This window comes from Anabas testudineus, chromosome 4 (genome assembly GCF_900324465.2).
Source record: "Anabas testudineus chromosome 4, fAnaTes1.2, whole genome shotgun sequence".
Taxonomy (NCBI): Eukaryota; Metazoa; Chordata; class Actinopteri; order Anabantiformes; family Anabantidae; genus Anabas; species Anabas testudineus.
The window spans coordinates 23,042,346-23,055,303 of record NC_046613.1 but is presented as its reverse complement, the minus strand read 5'-3'; the positions used below and the strand labels follow the sequence as shown (position 1 = coordinate 23,055,303).

Below are 12,958 nucleotides of genomic sequence, written 5' to 3'. Positions count from 1 at the left end.
TTAGAAATGTGAGATGTGGCGTCCAGTTCAAACATCGTTGTTCATCAGAGAAGCTGAACTGTAGCTTTACTTTCTTTAATGGAACAAGTTAACACTTGTACACGCAGCCAGTGAGGTGAGGGTGATGTACTGAGCCCTGTTTTGACTGGTTGGGTTCAGGCCGTCACAGCACTCGGCTCATGTCGGGAGAACATGTTAGCTGATTTTATTAAACTATTATTGTAGCTACAATACCATGAAATGTATTGACTGTACACGCAGCAGTAAAGTATATAGTCAACATAGTTAAAGATGTGACGTAATCATATTTAACACCTGTAACGCACCCAGTCCTCGACGTTGTTTGTGTCTCCACTGTTCTCCTGTCTATTTGTTAGTGTGCTAATTTTGTCTGAGCTATGTGAGCGTGAGAATCTGACCCAGGAGAAACCCGTCTCACATTCGACACGCTCACATGAATTAAAACAAGTTCCAGTTTAGCACCACACTAACTCAGTTGTGTGCAGTAGGTTCCTGTGTTCTTCAACAAGCCAGGATGCAGTTTGTTAACAGTTGAGGTCACAGTTAGTATTTACAACAACACAGTATTTACCAAATAAAAGATACACTGACCTGTGGAGTAAAACATAAATAAAGTAGAAATCAGGTAGTGACATGATCATTGATTGATTTGAAGAAGCAATAAACTCCACTTTAAATCCGAAGATGGAACAGCTTTAAGATGCTGTGATTCACTGTTTGATCTGTTACGACATTAGATTTCTACTGGTTGTTTACTGGTTGTATTAACTTGACTAACTCATTGCAGGTTGTGCAGGATGGTGGAACCAAGTGACCTTTAGTGTTTTTGTTACAGCCTCTGACTCTCGCTTTTCCTTATAAGTCTAAAGTTTGTGTGCATGCACATAAGTAGTATTACACTCTGAGTGAGTCTTTGTTGTTTGTGTGAGGGTTTTTCTTCCTCTTGGTTTGGAGTAGCTGCTGGTTTTTTATGCTACACAACCATTGATTACAATAAAGAACTTCACTTAGCCACTTGCCCTCCATCCTGCGGTTCACGTGCACTCCGTCGATTCCTGTTCCTGTATTCCTGTTAGTCATAGTTGGCCAAATAGAAATAAGGTTTGATTCTAAACGTTACTCTGAGTCTGCTCAGTTCAGTTTGACCTGTTATTTATTCACCACTTCGTTCAGCTTGAACCCTGTTTGACAACACATGGACACATTTGGACTAAACTGTGTGTGGATGTAGAAATGACAAATATAATATAAATATAAATCTCACAGGAATAATTCTTCTGTCCTCAAGAGTGAGAAGAATAAAAACACAGACGAGATCTAATTGCTGAAAAGCACCACAGCTCTCACACTTTATGAGGAGTCAACAACGTTTACTTCCTGTTGGATTATGTTAACATAATAAACCGGTTTATGCCGCACACGGAATGCGGAGCGGAGGGGGCACGGACTCATCTGGATGGATAAGTAGTGTTGGACAGAATTCACATATCACTGCTGGTGACAAGAGTGTGACGCACGTCAGATGACGTTATCTTTTCCACTGACGGTCCTCTGCTCACACGCTACACGGAGACAAAATGTGGACTCTTAGTAAAGACTGTTGTTGCATTGGTTTTGTTCAAGCTAAAGGTTTTAGGCACAACAGCAGAAATGTTACAGATACAGTAGATGATTCATCTGATTGATTTTATCCAGTATGCAGCTAAATCCTGGAAAGCAGTTCTAGTAATTAATGAGTGAGCCTTTACTTTATCCAGGGGGAGGACATGTTCCTCCTGTTGTAAAATAGGATAAGTGAGACAGGAGTTGTAAGGCAGCAATACTAGACAGCAGAGCGCGAGTGTCTTACCCAAAGACTTTGACATATGGACGCAGGACAAGCTAGAGATAAGTGGTAGAATGGACTAAGGGGTCATGGAGTAAGAAGCCTCTTCTTACGTCTCAGGATGACTCTAGTGTCAGAAACATTGAGAGTAACATCGATGCTGAAATGAGAACTCAGCTCTTTATTTGCTCCGTCTGAGTTCAGCATGATGCAGCGTAAATCACTGCGGATGAGAAAAGAGTTCATGAGCTCTCGTCTTTCTCTGCTTGAGATCAAAAAAATGCGTGAAAGTAGAGCTCAAATATTCCAGCGTCTTTTCAAACATTAAGATATGATGATTACATCACCATCACTCAAAGCCCAGCTTCCAATCTGCTGCAATTCCAACGAACATTTTCATTTCTGCTCTGTGAGCTCAGAAAATTCTGCAAAGGAAGTTAACAAAGCCTGAGCTGCATTCTTACAACCGCCTGTTTTTTTTAGGTAATATTTCATAAAAGTAGAGAAGCTGTTAAGAAATGCCATCAAAAGATTTGATCTTGATCCATGCTACAACTGTTGGCTTCATGTTTTACCACATTTCATTCTAACCTGTTCACGACCTTTTCATATTTCCTGTTATTTCAAAGACAAACTAACAAAATATTTTTCCTTAGGAGGAAACAAACACCTACAGACGCTTTGGTCAAATGTGTCAGAAGGACACGCGAGAAGAAAGGTTGCATCACTCTGGCTTTAGTTCAGCATTTGAACGAGTGATAATGTGATAACAACTGTTACTTCATTTCCGGTCTGTGTGGGCCTTTGCAGCTTGCCGGCTTTTCCCACAATCTGCAACATGGCAGTTGAAAACCGTCAGCAACATGTGCTGATTCTTTACGTTTTTACCATTCAGATTTTCATTCTGACTGCATGAACCTCTGGCGTGTTCCCAGATTCAGCTGTGCACCTGTAGTACACCTGCACGGACCCAAACCGCTGCATTACCTGTGTGTCTGACGCTGTGGTCTTTCTCCTCTTCTTGACAGAGAATAATTTCCACAGCCGTTGCCACAGAAAAGTGGCCACCAGACACACGCTTCCTAAAATCCAAACATCTTTATCCCTCAGGAAGTTCTCCATGATGGAACCCTTCCTGTTCCTGCGCCTGCTGTCCGACTGTCTGTCTTATCCCAGCAGCTCTGCCACCTGTAGGAGTCTCTCAACAAGTTGTTGACAAGGGCCGAGACAGTCGGCATTGATTATGAAACAGTCAGGCTCCTATAGCTGTGCATTGAATGTTCGAACAAGACTCAAACGAGAGCAGGAGCTCTCTGCTGTCAAGCCACCCACCCACCCACCCGCCCGCCCACCCAGCCATCCATTCACTTGCCACCCAGCTTCCTCCCTGCCTCCCACCTCAGGACCTAAAAGGAGAGAACATGCCGTCTCTGAGACGAGAACAGGACAGGTGGTGTGGGGTTCAGGGTGTCGTTACGCAGAATCAGATGCTTGTTGAAGCTGCTGGCATGTTAGCGAGACCTCTGCGGTATCCTTTAACTTCAGACACAGCACTTCATGCATGCATGCATCCTCCCAAGTATATCTGTCAGCCAGTCACTTTGCCCCACAGATACGTGTGCATGCATTATTGCACGTGTATACTATGGCAAACGAGTAAACAAGCACGCACACTTGAAAACAAACACCTGCATCTCTGCAGGGCACGTGCTGCACATGAGCTGAAGTTGCTGTATTTTTCAGTGGACTAATATACGCAGAGAAAAGAGAGGGTTGCATTTGAGCAGCTGATTGTTTGAGTGTATAAATAATGAGGTACATCTAGAAGAAGAAGATTTAAAAATAAATTCCTGTGTCTTGTGTGTGTTCAGGACTTCATTAGCGTTGTCAGCAGAGAACTGTAGAGTTTCCTTATTGGAATCTGAGTGACTGTGTGTGAGCAACAACGATCCATCTGGATGGAGCTGATGATTTACACTGAATATTGGAATGTGAGCGCTGCAGTCCGGCAGATCAGCTCCTTCTCCTGCCCTGCTACACTTATTGGTTTACAGTAGGAAGGCCTTTCAACCTTGGAGCCTTTACATGTGTCTTAAAGACTTTATTATGATCTCTGTAACACTTTCCTTCCATTCACTGCCTCAGGCAACCATGCAGAAATGTGAGTTTATGAGTGTAAGGTTCCTTTATATTGCTAAATTAAAGAAACAGGGTCCCATTTTAGCAGGTTTTTGTAGATGCAACTATTCTAAAACAAGCTTGTTTTAACAAGCAGCAACAGCTGGGGGTTCAAGGGTCACAGGGATTACAGAGCAGGACCCCTGAGAGTAGAATATTCCCCAGTGGGAATCTGAAGAGAATCTCTGCACAGAGCTCGAGTGAAAGAGGATCTGGTGGTGGACCTACATGCTTCTGATAACAGTGTGAAGTAGATTAAGAGAGTTGGTGGAAGGTGTGTGGACCAGGAGCTGAGAACAGAAACACAGAAACGAGCAGAGAAGAGAAGGACAAGTGGCAAAGGTGCAGCTGAAGTGACAGAGAGAACAGAGGCGGAGAGGAATGTGAGCGAGCCGAGCTGCAGCTCTTTAATTACATGTGGGTTCCTCTGACCTGAGCCTGAGCACCACCTGGTGGTCACGGCACGGGTCATCATGACTGGTGTCAGTGTTGGGGGGATGTGAAGTACTAGTACATGTACTTAAACTAGTAGTGTATTGTTGCAGTAACTTGTTTACACTCTAACACTACTTCACACTTTAATGCTGCAGTAGCAGCAGGTGATATTGAATCCAAATGTCGGTATAATCATGTATTTGAACAACTATTATATTATCTATTAAACAGTTTAAATACTGTACTGTTGCTGCTGTTTTTAGTTTTTTCATTGTACTTTACTTCATCATCTAACATCCCTTCACACCACCAGTCTCTCCTCCCAGCTCGGTGCTGCCATCTTGTGGCAGCTACATCTCTGTGCGTCCCTGCACTCAGTGCCAACTAGACTCTGAGTTGAGGAGGTTCAAACAAGCAATAAAACGCACTAAAAGATCTGCAGCTTGTTGTGCCTCACCTGTCGGGACATGTTGTTCCTGACAAGGGGTGCTGAGACCCGGAACAGTGTTTGTTTCGGGTTATTTCAGCAGCTGTTACTGCTCCCCTGTGTGCAAATCATTGAGGTTCGAACAAACCGAGGTTTGATTGAGTGGAACCTAAATAGGACTCTACTGTTACTGAACCAATGAAACAACCCTCATAAGAAGGAAGGAGGAACTAACAACGACTTCCAGGAGTCAAGGTTTTATTTAGTGGCCCAAATCCTCCAGTGGTGGGTGTGGTGGTTCTGTGTGGATGCTCAGGATGAGTAAATAACAGCAGTGTGTGTTACCTGCTGGTTTCCTCCCTTCAGCTCCACCTGCTTGTGCTCCCAGAATGAACGCATCGTCTCCACCTTCTCCAGGTGGCGGTAGAAGGCCAGTCGGCCCAGACGGAGGCTGTTGCTGCGGTTCCTGATCGCCTTCAGTCCCTCCATCTTCTCAACGATGGGGGACATGGGAATTGGCGGTGGTACCGCTGATGGTGGGAGTTTTCCATTGTTCTTGCCAGAAAGTGAATCATTGCACAGAGTTTTCTTGTCTGACCTGAAATAAAAAACAAGCTAACATGAAATTTTATCCTTCAAAATGCACCACGACATTTAGCAAATGTTCACCAACACAGCAAACCTGTGAACTGATGCCTAAACAAATATTTTAAGGGCTGGTCAGGCGAATTGAAGGCATCACTTTGCACCTTGGGACTCTGGGAAACTGTGATTTTTCTGATTCTATTTTATTGACTACATTTTATTCTGATTGATCTGTGAATGAGAGAAATGTCAAGCTACAATCTCCTGTCAGGATATAAGGAATTAATAATTAATCAAACTGACAAAAAATGATTTAGTTGCAGCCTTATTTGCAATATGATGTAGGAGAATGTCAACACCATCAGTTAAACCCCTGAAACCATCAGTACATTGATATAAAAATCCTGTTTAACTGTGTGTTCACTCGCTTAATCACTGTGATATCAAAGGGAGGGCTTGTCTAATGTATTGCCCAGCTCTAATCTAAAGTGCTGGAATAGCAGTGCACTCCACATGCTTTGATCCAGCTCTTCAGTGAGCAGCAGTATCTCAGATCCAAATGAGATGACTGATGATGTGACGAGAAATCCGCCCTGACGCCTGCTGGAGACAGCTGGCGTTCTGTTGTGCTCTACCTGTTGAGCCTCTGGGGGAATCATGAAAGATCACTGGGGATATTTATAACTCCACAGTGTAAATGTTCCGCCTTTGCTTGACAATTACAGAGGTCAGAGAGTGTCTGTAGTTTCAGGATGGTGTGGTGCAGCCCGTGTAGCAGCCAGGGCCGTTCTTCAGCATCAGGGGTTTTCTCGGGGTTGGATTTCAACTCCAGTGCTAAAACCAAAAGAGTGCCAGGGATGCACCTGTCACTGTTCCTTATGTTGGCCTACATTTGGTGATTTATTTACAGTTGGCACAATTAAGATACATTAAAGATTCAATAATTCATGTTGATACTAAAAAAGGTAGAAATATGAAGATTTCAGATCACATATTTCCACAGATAAAATCAGAAAATGTCTCAAACCACTGATCCTTTCACAGCTGAGTACGTCTTCTGCCTCCTCACTGTGAGACGCAGCAGTTGTCCGACCTGACCAGCCTTTCTTTACATTAGTGGTTTTGAACAGTCTGCCTGTTTTCACTGTGCCAGCTGGAGCTGTAGAGAGCCCCAATGGTCCTGGGAGGCTGGCTGACCCCGGGTCATTCACTTTAAAGGGCTTTATTTTGGGTGCTCCACACAACAGGGCCTGGGGGTCAAGCAGCCACGCTATCACCAGAAAAGGACGACGTCCATCGATAAAAAACCATCAGTAAGCAGGAGCTGTCACATCGCTTGTTTCCAGGCAGACGGGACTTAAAGCTGAATAAACTGCTTACTATTATGGTCACGTTGACTCACTGCAGTTGTTGCTTTAACCACACGTTATGTAAGGGCATTGTGAAAGGTATGTGACTGTGTTTAATGTGTGCATTCATGCTAGTAAAGCGTGTGTGTGTCACCGTCCAAGCAATGCTGTAGTTTGTGTATGTTTACTTTGCTTGGCAGCCCTCGGTAATCCTCATCTATAAAACAGCAGGGGGGTTCCTATCTGTCTTCTCCATCATAATCCTTCCATGTAAATGATAGGAAGAACTGCATAGGTCTCATAACTCTTAAAGTAGCAGTGAATCATGAAGATCCTGAGGACTGTGTGAGTCCACGGGTGAGTACAGAAAAACACAGGGGTGGTCGGCATCCTTACCCATATCACCACAAAATGCCAAATATGGCACAAGTGGGCAGTGATGAGAGGAAACCTCCCTGTAAAATCTATCTAGTGCACCGGCATTAAGTATCCCAAAACCTATTAATACTCACCGTGGACTCACGGGAGTCAAAGGAATTAAACAACTGTCCGCACAGTAGGTGTTGATTAGAAATAATGATGTTAATCGGAGGAGACATCATGGAGAAGTTTTACATGTTTACATTGTTTTCTCTGTGCTCAGGATTGTGACTGAACACTGGATCGAAGTCTGGACATAGCTGTGGGTTCATTCTAACAGGCTAATTGTACGAGGTACAAGCTGAGGACAATGGAGAGCGTTAAAGCAGAGACACATTGAAAGACGGCAGGAACAGGTGACAATACAACACCCCCCTTATAATCTGAGCCAAGTACCCAGCAAACGTTTTATCCTAACTGGGAATTTGCTTTTTGTTGCACACTGTTGACCAGCTGAGATAAACTGGACAGCAATAAAGTTTTTTCCTTTCTTGACCTCTGCACCCCGCCACATTAAAAGCACCTGTTGGATTTCATGTGGGGGCAACAGGGGTCGGCCCCAGCCTCAAACACGAGCTGTGTTCTGCATTACATTTGTTCCCATGTCCACTACAACGTTAATACCTTTACAACAAATCTGAGTTTGGGGTCATTTTAGCTGAGGGGCAGCGGAGGGAAACAGTTTGCTCTGCTGCCGTCAACAAACTCTTCTGCTGGAGTATTTACCAGCTGTAATTTGTGTGTTTAACACATGTGGAAATAGAAAATGAGACCCTGGTTTTGTCAAGCAGTAACAGTACCTTACGCAACCGTGCTATTTCTTGAATGTAGACAGCTGTTTGCTTTCCTCTGTTGTTTGTGTTGGTAACTGTGTTTGTACCATACAACATAAAACATGCACATTAAAGTCTGTTGGATTCGTCGCATGGTGTATTTATACTTTTTATGCTTTTAGCTACGTCAGGCTCAACACATCTGATCTATCTCTGCATTAACAGCAGAATATGAGGGGAAAACGTGCCTGACAGTAAAAACAAGAACAGAACGTTCTGTCATCATTTTATTTTAAGTTTTTTTTATATTTTTATTTTTGTGAGTTCATATTCTCCTTTGAAATGTAATATTAATGATTTCCTTCCATCTGGCACTGCAGTCAGCCTTCATCTGACCTGGTGTAAATGAATAGGTCAGACATCAGTGTTGCACAATCAGACTGGGTTAGTTCTAGTAGCAAAGTCCAAAATGAAAGTCACAAAATTATCTCCGCTTCTGTTTTGTGTATCGGCTGCTAAGTAAACAGACGTCGCAGTCGCTCTCAGCTGAGATAACATCAAGAGGCGCGGGGAGACACGGAGTCTGCTGCATGCGTGTTTGCTTGTGTTGTGTGCACGTGTGCATGCATCAACATATATGCTGCATACGTGTGTACATGGTACAGAAACAGCAACAGGCCAGATAAGGGGCTTTATTAAGTATGAGGGCAGGACAAAGGGTCTAGTCCCAGACGGCCTGAGTAGGAGGGGTGGGAGGGTGCTATCTTTCTCTCATGGGCCTCTCCTGTCCTGGTTTAGTACTTGCATGGAAACAGCCATCAAAGCCTGTAAACCACAGGAATGTAGAGGCCGTCTCTGAGTGTGTGTTAGTGTGTGTGTGTGGAGATGAAAATAGAATAATAAAGAACACGATCACCGAACCGGATCTGTCTTTTGTCTCACCTCAGAGAAATAAAATAAAGTTTAAATATGAAAAGCAGCCTCAGCACACACAGTTCAACTGCCTTTTGAGAGGAAATACAAGTCGCACTGGCCACTCCCCAAATTAATGGGCATCAAATTAAACATGTTGACTGGCCGACAAGATAATATCAGGTGATCAACAGGTTTATTTTTCTCCTGCTAAACTGGACATTCCCTCCTTTCCAGCCTGGCAGCTCACTGCAGCTTCCATCACGATTAAAGCCAAAGCTCTAACTAATGTATCATCACCTTTGGTTTCTGGAGTGTCCACTGGAAATAGCTGCGCTGAGGATGTTCTCTGAGGATGGAGCCAAATAGTTCCAAAATCAGAGAAGCCCAGATCTTCCCATTTCCAAGTCCCATATACAATGAACACAGGAATACAACTACATCCTATAAACGATCAGACATTCTGCACAGTCATCACACGACTATTTCAGACTATATACAGTGTACACACACACACACATGCTGCACAGTATACACAGATGTACACACTCACTTGTGGCCCAACAGACGTATTCTGTTGCTCCTTCAATCCTTCACACTGACAACAACTCAGCAACCTCGGCAGAACCGTGTAACTGTAGAACATCCACCCCTTTTCCATTTCGCCAAGAACAAAGCAGAGCTCTTATTTTATCCACAGCAGATAAAGTTGCTCTAAAGTTATGAAGGAATACGCATCAGATTTTACTCTCGTTCTAGTTTTATTGAGGAAAATCTATATTTTTTTTTGCATAATCCTACTAAACAAGATGTCACAGCACTGAGGGCAATACAGGAAGAGGTTTCAGCTTTTTCTTTAAATTTCACCCATTAAAAAATATATTAGTATTATTAATCAATGTATAACTTCAAATCGAGTCTGGTTGAAGAGTAAATGTGCGTTAAATAAATCAGCTTGTTGGGTAACTTGACAAGTGGCATCTTGCAATTGATGTAACTGATCCCGCAGGAAGAGAGGTGTTAGAATTCAAAACACGGTGGATACGCAGGTCTGAGATTGCTTCGTATTTCTGAAGAATAACATTCAATGTAGGTCAGAACAGTCTGATTGTTCAGATTGTGGACGGAGTTAAGATACGTCAGGACCAGGAGGTAAAACTACAAGTCTGAGCGGAAACTCACCCTTGGTAGTTGGAGATGTTTGCAATCACCAAAATGTTCTTCTCCTTTCCTCCCATGTCTCTGTGGATGTGATGGGGGCTGTACCTCCAGTTTCTTCTCCTCTGCTGGGTTTTTCGGTCTCGGTGCTGGATGCTTTCTTCCTCCCTCCACACGCCAGCCAGGCAGTTAGGACAGATGGGTCCAGTGTGACTGACAGACTGCTTATGGCTCACTGGGAGCCACAGACGTCGAGGGATAAGCACCAGAGGGGGGCGGGTGATTGTGTGGCAGGAGGGTGGGCAGATCTGTTCTGGGACAGAGGGACCACAAGCAGGGACATAGTGAAGGAAGTGTTCCAGAGAATGTGGCTTGTTATTATGGAACGAGTGGAATGCCAGAGTACCATATGTCTCTGCAAGTGGAGGGATGATGGACTGAGAGAGCTAGAGACGCAGTGGAGGCTGGGGGGTGGACAAATACACATAAGGGTTTTAAAAATGTCTGCCTCCTCCGTCGTTTACATTTTCTTAACAAGAATAATCTCATGGCTGCAAATTAAAGTGCTTTCATGATATGCGACACTCTTGGAAGCCACTTGTAAACTATTTCCTCATCACTGAGACTTTCCTTTCCTCCTGTGCTCCGGCATTTTGCTGGATTGTCTCGTTATCATCTGTTGCGTTTATCACCATCATCTGTTGTTCTCCTGACCTTCCCATTAGTGACTCCTCATTCGCTTCTCTGTCGCCCTCCTGTCCCTCTGCATTCTGTGTCTGTGCTAATTGGCCGCTCTGGTGTCTTTTGCTGTGGGGTTTAACAGTGCTTTGCATCAGTCCGAGAGTGTCGCCCTGGGCCAAATGTTTGTATTCCACTCATGCTATATTTAACTCACACTCGATTAGATTATCTCAGGACAATAGTGGCGTTTGCCACAGGAAACATGACAACACAGAGTAATGTGTGCCATGTGTGTCACAGGACAGTGGAGTATTTCAAACCATTTAACAGCAATCGATCTGGTAACGTCGTTTTTACATGTAACGGGACAAACTGCAGCTACAGGAACACTCGAAGCTGCAGTTTCCATGAACAGGAGCATAACTCACTGTGAGATAAGATAAAATGTTCCAGACACACTATTATTCAGAGCTGGAATGCAGCAACCTGCGTAATGACCGGATGAGCAGTGAAATGTGAATGTGTGAATGCCATGATGCTGATCAGTGGAACAATAAAAGCAAGTGATAACACAGTCAAACAGGCAGCTGCTGGTTGACCTGAGCACCACGACCACCTGCTTCCCCGTCCCAGTTTGGTTTAAACTGTGTCTCTCAAGAACCAGCATATCTGCATTTAACACACAGCCACAAAACACCTGTTGACTATTTAAAATACTTTCTATGACAAAAAAAGTCTTAATCATGCAAACCTGGCAGGGTCGTGTCACAGTTTCCTTAGGCACAAAGTTAAGAACCAGACACATTAAGTATCATGCAGGGAATAGTCAAGTCAATCCTATGAGCTGTGTTTACTGTGCGGTATTTTCAGCCTAATAAACTGCGTAAACAGTGGAGTAGTAGAGTTTTAAAGATATATCATATCACAATTTCTGCAAGGGCCAGTGACATTTTATGAAGTGCAAATCTGACACCGACTGCACGTGAGCTACAAAACAACAGACACACACCTCAGGGCCTCGGAGGCTGATGAGTGATGAACTGTGCCAACTCGACACAGATTTCCAGGGGTCGCACTTAATCATACCTGGAATCTCGATCCGGACGGCAGATGCCTTGATGATCCCTGAGAAGGTCACAGCTGCGGAGGCACACAATGAGGATGGCATGAGAGGGTGCTCGTGTTTGCCTTGACCTGAATCGCATTAGTGGAGGATGGTGATGGTCAGTACAGTAAACTGACATGAGCTCATGTCTAGAAATCTGCAGCACATTTATGGTGCTGCTGCTGCCCAGTTACAGTCGAGTGATGATGGACTGTTAAATAAATGGACTGGTAAACCACAAACTCCACCAACTCTACAGGAACCATTTACAGTCACAGAGTTTCCTGGAGTCACAGTTGTTCCTCCATGTTGGAAAACTCCAACAGCTGCTGAATTACTCAGCAAATACTGTGTAAGAAAACATAAATAAAAAGAAAGACAGCTGTATTTTGTGTTATTTAATTATTATTTAAAGCGACAGATGAAATGTAGGAATGTGTTAAACATTATCAGACTGTAAAGAACACATTAACACACATTTAACTTTGCTGGGTATTTTTACTTGATGAACCACATAAATGAAACACAACAAAAGCTGAATATTCTATTATTATTATCTTCTTCTTCAATTTAAAAAAAATAGAAGGTTTAAAAACAATCACAGCTTTTATATAATGTCTCAGAAAGTCCCTCTCATGTTCCAGATGATGCTATTCACCACCTAAATGGCGAGTGTAACCTAGTAAAAGGAACCTGTGACTGACGAGGCTGAGTATTTTTTGCATGTAATCCTCAAGTGGTCATGATGGAAAAACGTTGTGCCGAGGTGCTCTCCATCTCTCTCCATCTCTCTCCATCTCTCTCCATCTCTCTCCATCTCTGCCTTGTAACGCTGCGTACAGACACGCTGCACAGATATCCTGCAGCAGCAACGTCAGTGTGAATCTGTGATTCTCTACTAAAAGCTTGTAATTACCCAAATCCCTTTGAGAGGTGGTGTACTGTACATGCTCAGCGAAGCTGCTTTGGACATCTGAGCAAACACAGAAAGTGCTGACACACAGTATTCCCGCTCTGTTGGTTCAAATTAGGAGGCTGAAACGCTCCAGAACCTGTATCAGGTACACAGCACAGGATTTAATTGCATCT

General features: G+C 43.6%; 1 protein-coding gene across 1 annotated transcript; it reads right to left on the bottom strand.

Moving 5' to 3' along the window:
- Nucleotides 1-5,198: 5,198 nt before the first annotated feature.
- Nucleotides 5,199-12,016, bottom strand: LOC113152482. Its single transcript, XM_026345742.1, has 4 exons — nucleotides 12,007-12,016; nucleotides 11,851-11,904; nucleotides 10,108-10,396; nucleotides 5,199-5,484 (listed from the first exon to the last, which is right to left on the bottom strand). The coding sequence occupies exons 1-4, from the start codon at nucleotides 12,014-12,016 to the stop codon at nucleotides 5,199-5,201; spliced, it is 639 nt and encodes a 212-aa protein (XP_026201527.1).
- Nucleotides 12,017-12,958: the final 942 nt, after the last annotated feature.

Coding starts and splice junctions, on each gene's coding strand:
- LOC113152482 (XM_026345742.1), bottom strand. Junction 10,397..11,850: donor CGTCCGGATCGAGATTCCAG/GTATGATTAAGT, acceptor CCTCTGTCCCAG/AACAGATCTGCCCACCCTCC. Junction 5,485..10,107: donor AACATCTCCAACTACCAAGG/GTGAGTTTCCGC, acceptor TTTTTATTTCAG/GTCAGACAAGAAAACTCTGT.